Raw genomic sequence first — 22,919 nt, 5'->3', positions numbered from 1 at the left:
TAGTTTATAAGGAAAATATTCTACGTTCTACTGTGGTGAGCAGTGTCTGGAGTCTTAAAAGCCAGTCAGTGGCCATCTAGGATACTCCACTGGTCTCAACCCTTTGGGAGCAAGCAAGAATGAAAAAAAACTAAAGACACAAGGGAGAGATTATTCCAAAGTACTAATGGACCACATAACAATGCATGCATAAATTTTTGTATGAGAAACTAACATGAGCTATAAACTTTCACCTAAAGCACAATAAAAAATAATAAAATAAATAAATAAACCACCAAAACCGTTGCCATCGAGTCGATTCTGACTCATAGTGACCCTATAGAACACAGCAGAACTGCCCCACAGAGTTTCCAAAAAGTGGCTGGGGATTTGAACTGCCAACCTTTTGGTTAGTAGCTGAGCTCTTAGTCACTACACCACTAGGGCTCCTTATCAAAAGAATGTCTAGTAAAAAGAGCAAATGCCTGAAAAGCATTATGGGAAAACAGATATCTTTGTAACAAATTTCACTAAACTGGCTCCTTGGGAATGAGCTTCATAAATTCCACTCACATCATGGTACTTTAGTCTTAAAATTTACAAACTTCAAGTGTTGGAGTTATACTTTGAAATTTGACCTTCTTTTGTTTTTGATCATTAAGTAAACTTCCAACTTGCCTTTAATCATTATAAGTCATAGATGTCCTAAATCTCTTTAGGGTATTTCTCCTTTTACCTTCAGAATACAGCCAGGAACCATTATTTTCCATCATTGATCAAGAGAAAACTATGAAGGATAAGACCTGTTATCTACCCATTTCTCTGTATTATATTCCTTCTTAGCAAACTCCATATTTTCTCCTGCAGTAGCTAAGACATATCCCAAAGATATGAAACACTGTAAGCATAATAAAGCCTGGTAGATAGTAATTAACAGGTTAAAAAGTCAACTTAAAGAAAGCAAATACAAAGAAATAACCATTATATCTGGTTCAAGAAAATGTTGTGACTGGCCCAGAAGGCTCAGACTTCAGTAAGCTGAGCTTGATGGTAGCTTACGTGATAATATTTGTTCTAACACTATTTGAATTTCAAGATACAAACAAAAACTCTTGGGGGAATTTTCCAGGTAGTCCAATTGCTTACATTTTTTACTCTAAGATATTCCCTTTCTATTTCTTTATTTTCAAAAATTTACTCCTGTTATCTCCTCTCAGTTTCTCTCCTTTATTGTCCTACTAGGAGTCCCTGGTTGGCACAAATAGTTAAGAGCTCGGCTACTAACATAAAGGTTGGCAATTTGAATCTACCTGCAAGTTCTTCAGAAGAAAGGGCTGGTGATGTACTTCTGAAAGATCAGCCATTCAACACTACAGAGTGCCGTGCTACCCTGAAACACATGGGGTCACCATGAATCGGAATCAGCTTGACCACACCGAAGAAAAACAACAAGTAATGATTTTCAACTAGAGATGTCAATCGAAGTTACTCATTGTGCTTAAAAAAACAGTAGCTTTAAGACCCTGCTTTTTTTTTTTTTTTCAGGCCTTGTTTGACCTCTAATTCAGTAGCTCTTTTTTTTTGCCTCAGTACCTTTTCAATTTATGTTCCATCATCCTGGAGAATGCTTTCCCCAGTTCTTTACCTGGCTCTCTCCCTCACGGAATTTTTTTTATCTCTGCCCAGAAATTCCTCACAGAATTTCTGTATCTCAGAGATGCTCTTCCTATCTCCCTGTGAAAAAATAGCCCACTCTTGACTCTCTATCCCTTTACTCTGATTTATTTTTTTTAAGAAGTTATCACTACCTAAAATCATTTATTTCATCATTTTACTATTTATTACCTGTCTCCTCCACCAACCTCCAAGAGGGCAGAGAGTTTTCTGTAGTGTTCATTGGGATAGTCCCTTATGCCTAAAACAGGCCTGGCCTATAGTAGCCAATGAGTCAATATTTGTAGAATGAGACATGCCTTACAGGTGAGAACCACTTTCCTAGAAGGCAGTCATGTTACAACATGGTAAAATTAAACATTTCTTAATATAACAAGAATATATGATTAAAGGATCCTGACAAAAGCTTAACATATATGACGTAATTCTTATTTGAAACATAAAAAGCTTGTCAAGAATCTAGGAATGGGCAAACGTCATGTTGTTTTTGAATACACTTGTATCTGATTATCTTTAATTCTTACTTCCTTGTCAACGAGGCTTAGAAAATATACACAATTTATACAGTTAAAAATACAAGGAGATAGAAAGCATCTGACTATTCTTTCCTTCACTGATTTCACAAAGGAGCTGGAAGACGGGAAGAAGGTATTCCTCCCATCACCTAGGGGGCTTCTTCAAACAAAACACTTGCCTCTTGCCCCCAGGGCAAAAAAAAAAAAATGAAGGTGCTAATTTAGGGAGCTGCCTTCCCTATGTCCAGTCTTCAAAAATTGCATGGCACGTCACCTATAGAGCTTTATCTCATTCATATGCACAGTCATCAATATCATTAGGCAAAATGGCCCTGAAATAGATTAAATACATATGTGCCCAAAAGGTGGCCAATTCACATGGCTAATTTAAAGCAGCAGATAAATCAAAACTATTTAACATTGCTCCTGAAATACAATGCAGTGTCTTCAAGTGTTGATCTTGGTTATACTTGAACTGTGATAAACCTGAGTTAAAATTAAATATAACTCTAAATTCCTAAACCAGACAGCTTCCCCGCCCAATATCACCGTCTTTTTTAGCGATTACTACACTATGATTATTTGAAACTCTTTTACAAATTATAGATACTTTTAAAAATTTATCTCAATTTACTTTACTTTTTAAAGCCTGTTTCCTCTAGAAAAACAGCAATAATAATTCCTATCTTGCAACACAGTTGAAAAAATTATGAGACCTAATCATTGTTAATTTACTTCTTAAGCATTGCTTTCATTATATCATTCAGCTGATTAAAACCTTCATTTGTCATTCATTTCCTCTTGTTCTAAGTCCAAAACTTCTGCCTCCCAAGATGGCTCATATCCTAGCCCTACATTATCTGTTCATCTGTTAATCAGACATAAAACTTTTAATTAACTTTTAATATTTGAAGAACCCTCTTCACAATAAGAAAATACGGAAAAAGAAATACAATCCTCCGTTTAGAAAGTACCTCAGTTTAAAGTAAAGGGAAACCATGAAGCAAATCATCTGGACCTGGAAGTACTTCCTTTATTTGAGAACTGTACAGTAAATATCTTCTGGGTTCTGATAAGAAACTAAATTGACAACCACGTAAGCAAAAAGAATCCATTTGTTGACTAAGCAACTAAAGCGAAAGTGCCAAATGAGACAAAAAGGCACCTTGCTCTTAGACATAGTGACACCCTTCTCCCAATCAATGCAAAGTGATAAGAATTTTTTTTTTTTCGGGCTATCAATTCTCTTTAATAGTTTGTCTCAAAATACCTGACATGCAACGCCTCTTTATCTACGTAGGCCTCAAAATTTGGTGAGCCATGATTTAGATAACCAAGGAAAGATATAAAACATGACAAATGTAATAAGAGATAATAATCATTTGTATATTACGGTGATTTAGTAATTTTAGGAGAAAACCTCAATTTTCCTGCCCTCAAATTTCCACGAGCCATTTTCATTAGAATATCAATGCTGGCTTCTCTTCCTTTCCCTCTTATCTGATAAATTTGAAGGGCACGGTCATTTCAGAGTTTTGAATCTTCCAGTGTACAGTAGGATAAATGGGGTGCTGTAGAGATGGATTCTGTCTTCTGTCTGCCATGCTTAAGGCTGTCTTCCTGCCCCTACAGGGAAAACTTGAAATTACCCAGCTGGAGAGGGATGAGGTTGAGACAAAGACTACCTAATTCAGAACAAGGCTTCTTAATCTTGGTATTACTGACATTTTGGGATGGATAATTCACAATTCTTTGTGGTGTAAGGTTGGCCTGTATACTGTAGGATGTAAAGCAGCATCTCTGGCCTCTCTCCCACTAGTGCTAGTAGCACCCCTTTCCCAGTTGTGGCAACCAAAAATGTCTCTGGGCATTGCTTCATGTCCTTGGAGAGATAAGGCAGGGACAACCTGCACTCAGTTGAGAACCACTGATTTAGAATAAGGAAACACTTTGTTAAGTCATGTGCAATTTAGCTCTCATCAATAATCAATTTATTTTATTTTACATTTGTCTGATCAATAGCTATCTTTCAGTTGATTGTGAACTTGGAAAGGAAGGAGAGGATTGTTATTAGTGCCTCCACATTAATTACTTCAGATACAAGAAACTTATTAAGTTCTAAAAATTATTTTCTCTCCTATGGCTCCCTTTCTCTGATGCTCCAATAACTTTAGAATAATTTCTGGTATTTGATACAGAGGCTCAGTCTATTATCTATCACTCATGATGGGCTTAAAAACAAAAGTTCATTTGATTGTTATAAAATCTAAAAATGCACACACTCCAAACTAGACTTCCTACCCGGTGAATATGCTATAGCCATTTCTACTTTCTTGTTAATAGATTCTGCCTAGAAATCCTTTACATTTTCATATATCCATCAAAAAACAAAAACAAGTAAACAAAAAAAACCAGAAAAGCAAATCTTTAAAGACCCCATTCAACTCTCAACTTCCTGATAATTTACAGAGTTAATGAACATCTTGTTGAGCCCTTCAACTTTATAAATGTGGAAACTAAGTCCTGGAATGAAAAATGATTTATCTAAGATCACAGGGCCAATGAGTGATAGAGCTGGAACTAAAGCCTAAGATTTCTAAAGTCCCAACTTTAATACTCTTGTCACTTTGAGACTTGAGTGACTATTTTGAGATCTTCCTTCTCTAAAGTCCTAGAGTATTTATAATATAGTAATCATAATATAATTGTTAGTAATAGCATAACTTTTTTGGCCAACAAGCTTATTTATTTCCCATGCATTTATCTTTTCTTCCCAACTAAATTATAAGTTCTAGCATTCAGCTGCTAATCAAAAACGTTGGCAGTTTGTATCCACCAAACCCTATGGGGAAGTTCTACTCTGTTTTATAGGGTCACTATGAGTTGGAATCGAGTCAACAGCAACAGGTTTGGTTTTGGTTTTGGTGTGAGGTCAAGGACCATAGCAAACCACTGCGTATTACTCCAAGAGCCTTGTGTAGTTCTAAGCACCAATTAGATGCCTAATATGTCTACTGACTGATTGCCTCCCTAGTAGCAGGAGAAAGCAGCCCAGAGATAAAATGAAAGATTGAAGTGGGAATAGCATCTCCATTGGAATTTTTAAGTTTTAGATAATCTAGGAAGTACAATTTGACAGGCAGAAATAAAGCATGATGGTATATTTATAAAAAAAATTTATAAATACATGTACATAAAACACCTGTATTTACTCATTTAATCCTCTCAACATCCCTAATAGGTTAGGTCCTATTGTTTTTTCTCATTAAACAGTAAGGAAATTGAGGCAGGAACAGGGAGGCTAAGTAAGATTACACAACTAGCACGTCATACAAAAAGTTAATAGGCAAGTATTTGAAAACATTTATATAATTCACAAATGATGATCTTCTATACCACAAAACTAAAACCAAACCCAGTGCCGTCAAGTCGATTCCGACTCATAGTGACCCCATAGGACAGAGTAGAACTGCCCCATAGAGTTTCCAAGGAGCGCCTGGCGGATTCAAATTGCCAACCTTTTGGTTAGTAGCCGTAGCACTTAACCACTACGCCACCAGGGCTTCCAGTACACATCTATCTTAAAGGCTAGTGATTTGCTTTCTGTATGACGTTTGGTCTTCATAAAAGAAATTAACGCCAATGAACAAATAAAAATATATTTGAATTTCTATGCTCATTTTCCATTTCACAGAGACATGATTTATCTGTACATTTATAAATTGACACTTCAGTGAACACAAATATATTTAAGCTAGCACATAGGCTTAAACAATATCATAAACAAAACTGTGATTCACGAAGTTAAGAATTTTTCTTCACAAGTATAACTGTTTGAAGTCTTATCTTAAGCATGGAAAGGGAGATGGTGAACAATATAGATGCCCCCTCAAAAAATTAAAAATAAAAGCCTAAAAAGTGAGACAGAGATAGAGAGTGTTAAAGAAAGAGAACAGACTTAGTCAATAAAGATACTAGATCAACAGCATATGTATTTTATAATGGTATGAGTTAAAATATATAAAATAGAGCCTACTGGGTAACTTACAAAAGGAAAAAAAATACAAATAAAAAGAATACCAGTTTGGGGATGTTTACAAAATTTCTTTTGAATTTGATTAAGGTTCATAAAGGGGAAAAAAAAGGGAAATTTAAAAAGCCCTTTAGTGAGTGCTGTGTAGCAGTGTGTTAGTTGAATGTGCTTTGTAGGTATATTACCTTTAGCTTTAGGATGGTGAAAAACTATCACACTTGTCCAGAATCTCTACAATAAGAATCCACAGAGTTATCAGCCATAATTACATTTCATCCTTTGAGGACGCAGAATGATGCTGGAAAGAACTATTTCATCCTCCACGGTCCACACCAAGGCAGATGGATAAAGTCCCGAGAGATTTCTTACCCGATAATAAAAGGAAAATCATAATTCACTAAGTTCTATTCCCACTGTGTCTTTTTAAACTCATGATTTCCCCTTGGTGACAATGGAAAACTAGTTGATCAACCCAAAAAAATGTTTGCTTCATGCTTTATTTTTTTCATTCTTATATTTTAAATATGTAGGCCAATATTTCAATTTAATACAGTTATTTACGCATGTTGGATGTGGCACATGGAAATGGAGAGTCTTACATTGGTTTCCAAAAGATACCAGCAAAAGCAAGAGAGATGAACTAAAAGAAAGAAAAGCCTCAAAAAGGAGTAACTACTCACAATGTTCATCAGGGTGAGGAGGTAGTTTTGGACATGCTCTTTGCCATGGAAACGGACCACAGAGTCGTCCACGCCCAGTAGCACCTCGATGTTGTAATCATTTTCTCCCGCGTGTCTGCGGCGTCTCATTGTCTCATTCAGCTGCTGTTCAATGTTGCTGTAAACGGCACCTAGATCATCAAGGCTTTCCAGATCTGACTCTATTAAGACACAAAAGAGACCCAGGCTTTTAAATTTTCCCAATGGGCCTTCTAATAACTTTCTTTAGAAACAAGTCTTCTAGGGTGCTTATCATTATAATCCATAATCACTGAGATGCTGCTTTCCAGTGTATTGCTTAGATAATGTGAACATGTATAGGATCAGATGGGTTTTGCATAAGTTCATCAGAGAACACTAAGGGTAAAATAATATCATTGTACAAAGAGCAGTGCCAACATGCTGAACTGAATGCTCCCTGAGGGCAAGAGGGTTTAGTTTTCCTCCTAGTTGTATCTCCAGTGCAGAGCAAAGGTAGTGGGGATAAAGAGCACGTGCTAGTTAGGTAATTATTAAATAAATGGATATTATGAATAAAAATCATATGGCAATATGTCTACAGTAGTTAATTCAAGTTACCACAATCACGGAGTATAGAATTTATATCATATACACTGAAACTACTCCTCTTTTCAGTTGTCTTAATTTAAAAATCAAATTATAGCATGGCATCACAACAGCATCTAGAAGTAGGATTATCTGTCACCATATCTTACTTAATTTCTTCTGCTTACCGGTTTCTAGTGAATGCTGCTAAGGAAGAAGTAGATATAAACAGTATGTAACGCTACATATCTCCATGTTTGTACTAGCCATCATCCGGATTGTGGTTAATTTCAATTGCTATATATCTGAAGTTGTGAGACACCAAAGTAAGAAGTCAGTTTGAGAATTACTTTTATCTGACAAAAAATAAATGTGCAAGTATTTTTTTTTTATGCAGTTCAAAGAATTTAAATATTTTACTTTTCACGAATAGCACTTCAGATATACACCTATACATATATAGAGAGATATTCTCAATTCTAATGATCTAAACTGTTTTCGGATTACTATATTTTTGGCGAAGAAAAGGTTTTAGTGAATCAAAAAATAAAATCTATCATTTGGATATTAAAATAATTTATTATTCAAAACTGCTGGTATAAAAATTGAAAGCATATTCATTCCCATTTCAAATATATAAAACCTGGATGGGATCTCATTTTATAAACTACCTGGATGTCTAAAACAACCACATATCTAAAAACAAGTTTGACAGAACCCATTCTGACTCATGTTTTATATGGAGGTTTATTTAATGCTGCACTGGGGCCCATAAGCCATCTCAATCAGTGTCTGACATTAATGAATAGGTATTTTTCTCTCTCCCTTTGTGGTTTTAGTAAAGTTGAGGGGGGAAAAAAAGTGTCTCTTGGACAGGAAGATTGATGACCAAGCCCTAGCCACACAGGATTAGAAGTAGAAGTACAGATCCCACTTACACCTTTTCCACCTTTAAAAAATATATAGAAACACCAACACCCACCCCCACGAGCATGGCCATAGGCTCTGAATATGACTGCTCAGGGCTGAAAGCTATACTGTAACTCACTTTGACCCAAACCCAACTACTAGCTCATTAGCTGGGAATTTTCTCCTCACTGGGGAGTTGCATTGGTTCCACAATACATAAATAACTCTCACCACCATCCACATCAAAGAGAAAGCTTTCCTCAAAAGTTGTTTTGAAGAGTGGTAAACCATCACTGAGGGCAAGAGACTACACCTGCAAACAGCTTTACTACTAACCTCAAGTCTTTTCACACACTTGAGATGTGAAAGGTTGTGATAGCTATTGTAAAAACAGGAAATTCATACATGAGCTCCCAGTTCTAAAAATGGCTCTTTTTGGCAGAACTGTCAGAGACAACGTCCAATGAAAATATGCTAGCAATGTCATCATAGCATTAAATCTGACACATGAATCAAGAAGCTGAATAGTCATTTCAGAAAGATAGTTCATTCTGCTCTGCCTAGCAGCACATCTTTGGTTTAGCTTTTGCATCCCTCCTTAAATAGGTGGTTTTCTGGTAAGAAAAGAGAATTTTGTTGTAGTTGTTGTTGTTGCATGAGGAACGTGTGAAAGAGGAAAATTACTTTTTATTTCAACCATTGCTTTGTTAAGAATACTTTTATTTCCCTGTTCTGTTCAATTTTCTTTTCCTTGATTGCAAAAGTGAACAATTTCAAACCATTCCAAAGAAAGACAACGGCATCATTTCTGGCACTTTTAACTATGCACATAAGAATAAATACATTCAGGGAATAAACAGTGTAGCTATCAAGGTAATAGACTGGCTCAAACCTAGGAAGATAAGGGTAAATTTCAAGGCAACCACAAAGAGAGTTAAGAAACCTACTCATTAAAATAAAGAAGAAAAACATAAAGTCTCAGTAAAAACAAAATCTACAAAAACAAAAGAAATGAAAAAAAAATCTGCAAAAGGAATTCAGCAGAGGAGAGTAAGACGAACAAAGAAAATGTCAGCACCACAAAAAGGCACTATAAAATGACAGCAATAAACTCACACCTATCAATAATTACACTGAATGTAAGTAGCCTAAATGAACCCATAAAGACACAAAAAGTTAACGGAATGGTTTAAAAAAAAAATCCATCAATATGCTGTCTACAAGAGACACACCTTAGAAACAAAGACATAAATTTATTAAAAATCAAAGGATGGAAAAAAATATATCAAGGAAACAGCTACCCAAAAAGAGCAGGAGTGACAATACTAATCTCAGATAAAACAGATTTTAAATAAAATCTACCACAGAAGACAAAGAAGGGCACTATATAATGATTAAAGGGATGATCCATCAGGAAGACATAACCATAATAAATATCTTTGCACACAAAGACAGGGGTCCAAAATACATAAAACAAACTCTGAAAAGAGAAACTGACAGTTCCAAAATAATAGTAGGAGACTTCAATACACCATTCTCTGTAAAGGACAGACCATCTAGGAAGAAATTCAACAAAGATACAGAAGATCTAAAGGCCACAATCAGCCAACTTGAACTCATAGACATACATAGAACACTCCACCCAACAGCTGCAAAGGACACATTCTTTTCCAACGCACATGGAACATTCTTCAGAACAGACCACATCTTAGGCCACAGAGCAACTTCAACAAAATCCAAAACATCGAGATAATACAAAGTATCTTTTCTGATCCTAACGCCATCAAAGGAGAAATTAACAATACAAAGACCAAGGGAAAAAATCAATTACATGTAAACTGAATAACAACCTGCTTAAAAACCAATGGGTAACAGAAGAAATCAAAGATGGAATCAAAAAATTCCTAGAATCAAACAAGAATGAAAAACATATCATAACAAAACCTTTGGGACACAGCAAAGGCAGTGCTCCAAAGTCAATTTACAGCAATAGATACACACATCAAAAAAGAAGAAAGGGATAAAAGCAAAACATTAGCTATACAACTCGAACAAATAGAAAGAAAACAGCACAAGATGCCCACAGCCACCAGAAGAAAGGAAATCATAAAGATCAGAGCAGAAATAAATGAAATAGAGAACAGAAAAATAATAGAAAAAATCAACAAAACCAAAAGTTGGTTCTTTGAAAAGATCAACAAAATTGACAAACCACTGGCCAAACTGACAAAAGAAAAACAGGAGAGGAAGCAAATAATCCAAATAAGGAATGAAATGGGGGACATTACAACAGACCCCACTGAAATAAAAAGGATCATAACAGAGTATTATGAAAAACTATATTCCAACAAATTTGAAAACCTAGAGAAAATGGACAAATTTCTAGAAACACACTACCTACCCAAACTAATACAAAATGATGTTGAAAATCTGAATAGACCCATAACAGAAGAAGAGATTAAAAAGGTAAAAAAAAAAAAAAAAAAAAACTCCCAACAAAAAAAATAAGTCCTAGTCCAGATGGCTTCGCCAGAGAATTCTACCAAACATTCAGAGAAGAGTTTGCACCAGTACTACTCAAACTACTTCAGAATACAGAAAAGGAAGGAATACTTCCAAATTCATTCTAGGAAGCCAGCATAACCTTGATACCAAAATGAGGAAAAGACACCATAAAAAAAGAAAATTATAGACCAATCAATATCTCTCATGAATATAGATGCAAAAATTCTCAAAAAAATTCTAACAAATAGGGAGGGCAGAGCCAAGATGGCGGACTAGGCAGACGCTACCTCGGATCCCTCTTACAACAAAGACACGGAAAAACAAGTGAATCGATCACATACATAACAATCTACGAACACTGAACAACAAACACAGATTTAGAGACGGAGAACGAACTAATACGGGGAAGCAGTGATAGTTTCTAGAGCTTGGAGCCAGCGCACCAGTCAGGTACGGCACGAGCACAGGGAGCTGCTCCACCCCCATGAACTAACCCTGGGAGGGGGACCAGCCGGTTCCGCGGGCGGAGTGGGACGCAGCCGGTAGGAGAAGTCCCTGGGAGGCAGTGACTGGTCTCGGAGCAGGAAGAGCAGTGTCCCAGCCGGGCAACCGTCCCGCCGGGATTTGGACTGGACGCAGGTACGGCATAAACACGGAGAACCGCTCCACCCCCCTGAACTAACCCCGGGAAGGGGCCCAGCCGGGTCGCGCGGGTGGCATGGGACGCAGCCGATAGGAGAAGTCCCCGGGAGGCAGCGACTGGTATTGGAGCGGGGAGATCAGCGTCCCAGCCGGGACACTCGGTCACGGCACAAGCACGGGGAGCTGCTCCACCCATCTGAACTAACCCCAGGAGGCGGCCCAACTGGTTCGCGGAGGCGGCACAGCCACGCGGCTGGAGGGACGAGATGTCCCCGGGAGGCAGCGACTGATTTTGGAGTCGAGAGTGCACCATCCCAGTAGGGGAGCCTTGACGCTGGGCGTGCGGCTGGAAGCGGAGGATCTGACCGTGACTCCAGCGGGCCAGACCCCCCAGGGGCAATCTCCACACAGCCAGCACACATAGGCAACGCGCCCGCGGGAATCTCAGATATAATAGTCATTCCAAGCAAGACAAGCAACTCTGGCTATATTCTGAGGTGCTAATCTCCTATCTCTCTGTTCCCTCCCCCACCCTCCCCAGGCGGCTTCATTAACATCTGAATAGCCTGAGCCAGAGGGAGAACTCTGATAGGGATCTGACTGCATTTTTTTTTTAGCGGATTTTCTGGAAAAACTAGTTTCCCAGTGATGGCTCAGAGACAACAATCCATATCAAACCACTTCAAGAAGCAGACCATGACAGCTTCTCCAACCCCCCAAACAAAAGAATCAAAATCTTTCCCAAATGAAGATACAATCTTGGAATTATCAGATACAGAATATAAAAAACTAATTCACAGAATGCTTAAAGATATCACAAATGAAATTAGGATAACTGCAGAAAAAGCCAAGGAACACACCGATAAAACTGTTGAAGAACTCAAAAAGATTATTCAAGAACATAGTGGAAAAATTAATAAGTTGCAAGAATCCATAGAGAGACAACGTGTAGAAATCCAAAAGATTAACAATAAAATTACAGAATTAGACAACGCACTAGGAAGTCAGAGGAGCAGACTCGAGCAATTAGAATGCAGACTGGGACATCTGGAGGACCAGGGAATCAATACCAACATAGCTGAAAAAAAATCAGATAAAAGAATTAAAAAAAATGAAGAAACCCTAAGAATTATGTGGGACTCTATCAAGAAGGATAACCTGCGGATGATTGGAGTCCCAGAACAGGGAGGGGGGACAGAAAACACAGAGAAAATAGTTGAAGAACTCCTGACAGAAAACTTCCCTGACATCATGAAAGACGAAAGGATATCTATCCAAGATGCTCATCGAACCTCATTTAAGATTGATCCAAAAAGAAAAACACCAAGACGTATTATCATCAAACTCACCAAAACCAAAGATAAACAGAAAATTTTAAAAGCAGCCAGGGAGAAAAGAAAGGTTTCCTTCAAGGGAGAATCAATAAGAATAAGTTCAGACTACTCAGCAGAAACCATGCAGGCAAGAAGGGAATAGGACGACATATACAGAGCACTGAAGGAGAAAAACTGCCAGCCAAGGATCATATATCCAGCAAAACCCTCTCTGAAATATGAAGGCGAAATTAAGATATTTACAGACAAACACAAGTTTAGAGAATTTGCAAAAACCAAACCAAAGCTACAAGAAATACTGAAGGATACTGTTTGGTCAGAGAACCAATAATATCAGATATCAACACAACACAAGGTCACAAAACAGAACGTCCTGATATCAACTCAAATAGGGAAATCACAAAAACAAACAAATTAAGATTAATTAAAAAAAAAAAATACACATAACAGGGAATCATGGAAGTCAATAGGTAAAAGATCACAATAATCAAAAAGAGGGACTAAATACAGGAGGCATTGAACTGCCAGATGGAGAGTGATACAAGGCGATATAGAACAATACAAGTTAGGTTTTTACTTAGAAAAATAGGGGTAAATAATAAGGTAACCACAAAAAGGTATAACAACTCTATAACTCAAGATAAAAGCCACGAAAAACGTAACGACTCAACTAGCATAAAGTCAAACACTATGAAAATGAGGATCTCACAATTTACTAAGAAAAACGCCTCAGCACAAAAAAGTATGTGGAAAAATGAAATTGTCAACAACACACATAAAAAGGCATCAAAATGACAGCACTAAAAACTTTTTTATCTATAATTACGCTGAATGTAAATGGACTAAATGCACCAATAAAGAGACAGAGAGTCACAGACTGGATAAAGAAACACGATCCATCTATATGCTGCCTACAAGAGACACACCTTAGACTTAGAGACACAAACAAACTAAAACTCAAAGGATGGAAAAAAGTATATCAAGCAAACAATAAGCAAAAAAGAAGAGGAGTAGCAATATTAATTTCTGACAAAATAGACTTTAGACTTAAATCCACCACAAAGGATAAAGAAGGACACTATATAATGATAAAAGGGACAATTGATCAAGAAGACATAACCATATTAAATATTTATGCACCCAATGACAGGGCTGCAAGATACATAAATCAAGTTTTAACAGAATTGAAAAGCGAGATAGATACCTCCACAATTATAGTAGGAGACTTCAACACACCACTTTCGGAGAAGGACAGGACATCCAGTAAGAAGCTCAATACAGACACGGAAGATCTAATTACAACAATCAACCAACTTGACCTCATTGACTTATACAGAACTCTCCACCCAACTGCTGCAAAATATACTTTTTTTTCTAGCGCACATGGAACATTCTCTAGAATAGACCACATATTAGGTCATAAAACAAACCTTTGCAGAGTCCAAAACATCGAAATATTACAAAGCATCTTCTCAGACCACAAGGCAATAAAACTAGAGATCAATAACAGAAAAACTAGGGAAAAGAAATCAAATACTTGGAAAATGAACAATACCCTCCTGAAAAAAGACTGGGTTATAGAAGACATCAAGGAGGGAATAAGGAAATTCATAGAATGCAACGAGAATGAAAACACTTCCTATCAAAACCTCTGGGACACAGCAAAAGCAGTGCTCAGAGGCCAATTTATATCAATAAATGCACACATACAAAAAGAAGAAAGAGCCAAAATCAGAGAACTGTCCCTACAACTTGAACAAATAGAAACTGAGCAACAAAAGAATCCATCAGGCACCAGAAGAAAACAAATAATAAAAATTAGAGCTGAACTAAATGAATTAGAGAACAGAAAAACAATTGAAAGAATTAACAAAGCCAAAAGCTGATTCTTTGAAAAAATTAACAAAATTGATAAACCATTGGCTAGACTGACTAAAGAAATACAAGAAAGGAAACAAATAACCCGAATAAGAAACGAGAAGGACCACATCACAACAGAACCAAATGAAATTAAAAGAATCATTTCAGATTATTATGAAAAATTGTACTCTAACAAATTTGAAAACCTAGAAGAAATGGATGAATTCCTGGAAAAACACTACCTACCTAAACTAACACATTCAGAAGAAGAACAACTAAATAGTCCCATAACAAAAAAAGAGATTGAAACGGTAATCAAAAAACTCCCAACAAAAAGAGCCCTGGCCTGGACGGCTTCACTGCAGAGTTCTACCAAACTTTCAGAGAAGAGTTAACACCACTATTTCTGAAGGTATTCCAAAGCATAGAAAATGACGGAATACTACCCAACTCATTCTATGAAGCCACCATCTCCCTGATACCAAAACCAGGTAAAGACATTACAAAAAAAGAAAATTATAGACCTATATCCCTCATGAACATAGATGCAAAAATCCTCAACAAAATTCTAGCCAATAGAATCCAACAACACATCAAAAAAATAATTCACCCTGATCAAGTGGGATTTATACCAGGTATGCAAGGCTGGTTTAATATCAGAAAAACCATTAATGTAGTCCATCACATAAATAAAACAAAAGACAAAAACCACATGATCTTATCAATTGATGCAGAAAAGGCATTTGACAAAGTCCAACACCCATTTACGATAAAAACTCTTACCAAAATAGGAATTGAAGGAAAATTCCTCAACATAATAAAGGGCATCTATGCAAAGCCAACAGCCAATATCACTCTAAATGGAGAGAACCTGAAAGAATTTCCTTGAGAACGGGAACCAGACAAGGATGCCCTTTATCACCACTCTTATTCAACATCGTGGTGGAAGTCCTAGCCAGGGCAATTAGGCTAGACAAAGAAATAAAAGGTATCCGGATTGGCAAGGAAGAAGTAAAGTTATCACTATTTGCAGATGACATGATTATATACACAGAAAACCCTAAGGAATCCTCCAGAAAACTACTGAAACTAATAGAAGAGTGTGGCAGAGTCTCAGGTTATAAAATAAACATACAAAAATCACTTGGATTCCTCTACATCAACAAAAAGAAGACCGAAGAGGAAATAACCAAATCAATACCATTCACAGTAGCCCCCAAGAAGATAAGATACTTAGGAATAAATCTTACCAAGGATGTAAAAGACCTATACAAAGAAAACTACAAAGCTCTACTACAAGAAATTCAAAAGGACATACTTAAGTGGAAAAACATACCTTGCTCATGGATAGGAAGACTTAACATAGTAAAAATGTCTATTCTACCAAAAGCCATCTATACATTTAACGCACTCCCGATCCAAATTCCAATGTAATATTTTAAGGGGATAGAGAAACAAATCACGAATTTCATATGGAAGGGAAAGAAGCCCCGGATAAGCAAAGCACTACTGAAAAAGAAGAAGAAAGTGGGAGGCCTCACTTTACCTGACATCAGAACCTATTATACAGCCACAGTAGTCAAAACAGCCTGGTACTGGTACAACAACAGGCACATAGACCAATGGAACAGAATTGAGAACCCAGACATAGATCCATCCACGTATGAGCAGCTGATATTTGACAAAGGACCAGTGTCAATTAATTGGGGAAAAGATAGCCTTTTTAACAAATGGTGCTGGCATAACTGGATATCCATTTGCAAAAAAATGAAACAGGACCCATACCTCACACCATGCACAAAAACTAACTCCAAGTGGATCAAAGACCTAAACATAAAGACTAAAACGATAAAGATCATGGAAGAAAAAATTGGGAGAACCCTAGGAGCCCTAATACAAGGCATAAACAGAATACAAAACATTACCCAAAATGATGAAGAGAAACCCGATAACTGGGAGCTCCTAAAAATCAAACACCTATGCTCATCTAGAGATTTCTCCAAAAGAGTAAAAAGACCACCTACAGATTGGGAAAGAATTTTCAGCTATGACATCTCCGACCAGCGCCTGATCTCTAAAATCTACATGATTCTGTCAAAACTCAACCACAAAAAGACAAACAACCCAATCAAGAAGTGGGCAAAGGATATGAACACACATTTCACTAAAGAAGATATTCAGGCAGCCAACAGATACATGAGAAAATGCTCTCGATCATTAGCCATTAGAGAAATGCAAATTAAAACTACGATGAGATTCCATCTCACACCAGCAAGGCTGGCATTAATCCAAAAAACACAAAATAATAAATGTTGGAGAGGCTGCGGAGAGACTGGAACTCTCATACACTGCTGGTGGGAATGTAAAACGGTACAACCACTTTGGAAATCTATCTGGCGTTATCTTAAACAGTTAGAAATAGAACTACCATACAACTCAGAAATCCCACTCCTGGGAATATACCCTAGAGATACAAGAGCCTTCACACAAACAGATATATGCACACCCATGTTTATTGCAGCTCTGTATACAATAGCAAAAAGTTGGAAGCAACCAAGGTGTCCATCAACGGATGAATGGGTAAATAAATTGTGGTATATTCACACAATGGAATACTACGCATCTATAAAGAACAGTGACGAATCTCTGAAACATTTCATAACATGGAGGAACCTGGAAGGCATTATGCTGAGCGAAATTAGTCAGAGGCAAAAGGACAAATATTGTATAAGACCACTATTATAAGATCTTGAGAAATAGTAAACCTGAGAAGAACACATACTTTTGTGGTTACGAGGGGGGGAGGGAGGGAGGGTGGGAGAGGGTTTTTTATTGATTAATCAGTAGATAAGAACTGCTTTAGGTGAAGGGAAAGACAACACTCAATACATGGAAGGTCAGCTCAATTGGACTGGACCAAAAGCAAAGAAGTTTCCGGGATAAAATGAATGCTTCAAAGGTCAGCGGAGGAAGCACGGGGGTCTGGGGAACATGGTTTGAGGGGACTTCTAAGTCAATTGGCAAAATAATTCTATTATGAAATCATTCTGCATCCCACTTTGAAATGTGGCGTCTGGGGTCTTAAATGCTAACAAGCGGCCATCTAAGATGCCTCAGTTGGTCTCAACCCACCTGGATCAAAGGAGAATGAAGAACACCAAGGCCACACGACAACTAAGAGCCCAAGAGACAGAAAGGGCCACATGAACCAGAGACCTACATCATCCTGAGACCAGAAGAACTAGTTGGTGCCCGGCCACAATCGATGACTGCCCTGACAGGGAGCACAGCAGAGGACCCCTGAGGGAGCAGGAGATCAGTGGGATACAGACCCCAAATTCTCATAAAAAGACCAAACTTAATGGTCTGACTCAGACTAGAGGAATCCCGGTGGCCATGGTCCCCAGACCTTCTGTTGGCACAGGACAGGAACCATCCCCGAAGACAACTCATCAGACATGAAAGGGACTGGTCAGCGGGGGGGAGAGAGATGCTGATGAAGAGTGAACTAATTATATCAGGTGGACACTTGAGAGTGTGTTGGCAACTCTTGTCTGGAGGGGGGATGGGAGGATAGAGAGAGAGGGAAGCCGGCAAAATTGTCAAGGAAGGAGAGACTGAAAGGGCTGACTCAAGAGGCGGAGAGCAAGTGGGAGTAGGGAGTGAGATGTATGTAAACTTATATGTGACAGACTGATTGGATTTGTAAACGTTCACTTGAAGCTTAATAAAAGTTATAAAAAAAAAAAATTCTAACAAATAGAATTCAGCAGCATATCAAAAAAATTATACACCATGACCAAGTAGGCATGTAAGGATGGTTCAATATTAGAAAATCAATCAACGTAATCCACCACATAAATAAAAGAATCACATGATCATCTCAATCAACAGAGACAAGGCATTTGACAAAGTCCAACACCCATACCTGATTAAAAACAAAAAACTCTTAATAAAATTGGTATAGAAGGTAAATCCCTCAAGAAAATAAAGGGCATCTACACAAAGCGAACAGCCAACATCATTGTTAATGGAGAGAGGCTGAAAACATCCTCCTTGTAACCAGGAACAAGACAAAGATACCCTCTATCACCACTCCTAGTTAATACTGTGCTGGAAGTTCTAGTAAAGCAATAAGAGAAGAAAAATAAAGAAAGGGTAAATTGGTAAGGAAGAAGCAAAACTGTCCCTATTTAGAGATGATATGCTACTGTACATAGAAAACGCAACAGACTCTAGGAGAAAACTACTGGAACTAATAGGAAGATTCAGCAGAGTAGCAAGTTACAAGATAAATACACAAAAATTAGTTGGATTCCTATCACCAATAAAGAGAATGACAAAAACAAAACCAGGAAAACAGTACCATTTATAATAGCTCGTAAAAAAAATAAATCACTTAGGAACGAATCTAACCAGGGATGTTAAAGACCTATACAAAGACAACTACAAAACACTACTGCAAGAAATCAAAAGAGATATTCATAAATGGAAAAACAGCATGCTCATGGAGAGGTAGACTCAGCATTGTGAAAATGACAATTGTACTAAAAGCAATCTACAAATACAATGCAATCCTGATCCAAATACCAAAAACATTCTTTAAAGAGATGGAAAAACTAATTAACTTTATATGAAAAGGGAAGAGGTCCTGATAAGTAAAGCACTACTGAAGAGGAATAAAGTAGGAGGACTCACACTACCTGATGTCAGAACTTACTATACAGCGACGATAATCAAAATAGCCTGGTACTGGTACAATTACAGATACAGAATAGAATTGAGAACCCAGATGTAAATCCATCCACCTATGGTCACCTGATCTTCAGCAAGGGCCCAGAGTCCATCAAATGGGGAAAAGACAGTGTTTTTAACAAATGGTGCTGGCAAAACTGGATGTCCATCTGCAAAAAAATGAAATAGGATCCATACCTCACACCATACACAAAAGCTAACTCAAAATGGATCAAAGACCTAAATGTAAAACCAAAAACTATAAAGATCATAGAAGAAAAAAATAGGATCAATGCTAGAGGCCCTAATACACTACACAGCATTAACAGGATACAAACCATAACTAACAACACAAAAACTCTAAAAGATAAGCTAGATTAAATGAGATCTTCTAAAAATTAAACACTTATGCTCATCAAAAGACTTTTCACCAAAAGAGTAAAAAGAGAACCTACAGACTGGGAAAAAATCTTTGGCTATTACAAATCTGATAAAGGTCTAATCTCTAAAATCTGCAGGAAAATCCAACACCTCTATAACAAAAAGACAAAAAATCCAATTAAAAAATGGGCAAAGGAAATTAACAGACACTTACCAAAGAAGACATTCAAGTGGCCAATGGACACAGGAGGAAATGCTCAAGATCAGTAGCCATCAGAGAAATGTAAATCAAAACCACAATGAGATACCATCTCACCTGAGCATACTGGCATGAATCAAAAAAAACCAGAAAATAACAAATGTTGGAAAGGCTGTGGCAAGATTGGAACTCTTACCTATGGCTGGTGGGAATGCAAAATGGTACAACCACTTTGGAAAATGATATGGTGCTTTCTTAAAAAGCTGAAATAGAAATACCATTAAAAAAAAAACAAAACAAAAAACCCAGTGCCGTCGAGTGATTCCGAGTCATAGCGACACTATAGGTCAGAGTAGAACTGCCCCATAGAGTTACCAAGGAGTGCCTGGCAGATAAGAACTGCCGACTCTTTGGTTAGCAGCCGTAGCACTTAACCACTACGCTGCCAGGGTTTCCAGAAATACCATAAGATCTAGCAATTCCACTTCTAGGAATATATCTTAGAGAAATAAGAGCCATCACATGAATAGACATGTTCACGGCAGCATTGTTCACAAAGCAAACAGATGCAAAGAACCTAGATTTCCATCAAAAAATGAATGGATAAACAAACTGTGATACATACACACAATGGAGTACTTCTCAATGATAAAGAACAATGATGAATCTGAGAAGCATCTTACAACATGGCTCAATCTGGGGGGCATTATGCTAAAGTCAAATAAGCCTATCACAAAAGGACAAATATTATATGAGACCACTACTACAAAAACTCGTGAAAAGGTTTACACACAAAAAGAAACAATCTTTGATGGTTATGGGGTGGGGGGAGGGGTGGGGACAGAAAAACACTATAATAGACAATAGGTAAGTGGTAATTTTGGTGTGGGTAAGACAGTATACAATACTGGGGAAATAAGCACAACTTGTACAAGGCAAGGTCATGAAAGCTCCAAAGACACATCCAAACTCCCTCAGCGACTGAATTGCTGGGATGGGGGCTGTGAGGACCATGGTCTGAGGGAACATCTAGCTCAACTGGCATAAGATAGTTTATAAAGAAAATGTTCTACATTCTACTTTGTTGAGTAGTGTCTGGGGTCTTAGAAGCCTGTGAGCAGCCATCTAAGATATTCCATTGGTCTCATCCCTTTGGGAGCAAGGGGGACTGAAGAAAACTAAAGAACTCTGAGGGACTGAATTGCTGGGATGGGAGCTGTGGGGACCATGGTCTTAGGGAACATCTAGCTCAATTAGCATAACAGTTGATAAAGAAAATGTTCTACATCCTACTTTGGTGAGTAGTGACTGGGGTCTTAAAAGCCTGTCAGTGGCCATCTAAGATACTCCATTGGTTTCTCCCCTTTGGGAGCAAGGGAGACCGAAGAAAACAAAAGACACAGGGGAAAGATTAGTCTAAAGGACTAATGGGCCATAAGTACCATGGCCTTCACCAGTCTGAGTTCAGTACAAATAGATGGTTCCCAGTTACCACTGACTGCTCTGACAGGGATCACAACAAAGGGTGCTGGACACAGCTGGAGAAAAAATGTAGAACAAAATTCTAACCTGCAAAAAGAAAGTCCAGACTTGCTGGCCTGACAGAGACTGGAGAAACCCTAAGAGTATGGCCCCTGGACACCCTTTTTGCCCAGTAATGAAGTCACTCCTGAGGTTCACCCTTCAGCCAAAGATTAGACAGACCCATAAAACTAAACAAGACTAAAGGGGCACACCAGCCCAGGGGCAAGGACTAGAAGGTATGAGGGTACAGGAAAGCTGGTAATAGGGAACCAAGGTCGAAGAGGGACAGTGTTGACAGACCGTGGGGTTGTTAACCAATGTCATAAAACAATATGTATACTGTTTAATGAGAAGCTAGTTTGTTCTGTAAACCTTCATCTAAAGCACAATTTAAAAAAAAAGAATAAATACACTCAGTTCTGAGGCTAAAAAATATCCTCCTTCATAATAAATTTTCTCAGTATGCCTGCTTTATCATGTAATAGTCAAGTGATTAGTAGCATGGACTCTGGAATCAGACATAAAAAAAAAAAAAATCCCAGGAACGTCACATTCAAGCACAGAGAATTACTTGAAGACCTAACATCTCCGAGACTCAGTTTCCTTATCTGTAAAATGGGATAATACCTACTTTGCAGAGTTGCTGTAGTGATATAAGTTAATGATGGTAAAAACACTATACAAAGTGCCTGGATATAAGTGCTCTACCAATAGTATTTACTGCTACTTTTACTTCTGCTACTACTACTACCACCACTATTTTTCCATGAAGAGAATCCTTTACTTTTTTAAAGTTCTCCATATTTTATTTTAGAAGGAATGAGGGTAAAAAGGTCTGCTGTAGAGCACAAAGAAGATGCAGGGAGGGGAAAATGTAGAATGCTTACTTTCAGTTAAAATTAGGGTAAAACCCAACGTAGATGAGCTTATTTAGTAATAACCTAATACAAAATAACCTTAATAACCTAAGACAAAATTGGAAAGAGCTAGCTTTAGCCTGCATTGATCTGTACTCAGTGCATATTTATTAAGCACCGACATACACTATAGCCACAGAGAAGGCAAAGAACTACTCTGCCCACGCAATTGTACTGAACTGATGTTCAGATAAGTGAATTTATACCATGCAGCAACAAATATTTCTAAAGGATTGGATCACTTTCACAATTGCTAGGTTAGACAAACCTATTCAGCATGCAAGGACACACCTTTTACTAATAGTACACACTTCTTTTAACGTCTCGGCCTTTAAAGGTGACGCTGTTTAACAAAATCTTAGATGACTCTGTGCCTAATTCTGCCATTATCCCCATACCCCATATATTATAGGAATAATTGAAGGTGAACATCATGTTAATCAGAAAT

At 37.6% G+C, this 22,919-nt stretch overlaps 1 protein-coding gene across 2 annotated transcripts in view; it reads right to left on the bottom strand.

The window, feature by feature from the left end:
• The window catches only part of ADAMTS3 (ADAM metallopeptidase with thrombospondin type 1 motif 3), a 308,238-nt gene that overhangs the window by 66,540 nt on the left and 218,779 nt on the right, over positions 1-22,919 (bottom strand). For both annotated transcript variants that reach the window (XM_049886045.1, XM_049886046.1), the window contains exon 5: positions 6,882-7,081. In XM_049886045.1, coding sequence (XP_049742002.1) covers positions 6,882-7,081 — 200 coding nt within the window. The remainder of the gene's footprint in view (positions 1-6,881; positions 7,082-22,919) is intronic.

The sequence above is a fragment of the Elephas maximus genome, chromosome 5 (assembly GCF_024166365.1).
Source record: "Elephas maximus indicus isolate mEleMax1 chromosome 5, mEleMax1 primary haplotype, whole genome shotgun sequence".
NCBI lineage: Eukaryota > Metazoa > Chordata > Mammalia > Proboscidea > Elephantidae > Elephas > Elephas maximus.
Note: the sequence above shows the minus strand (reverse complement) of the source record. Positions and strands in the feature narration are given on the sequence as shown.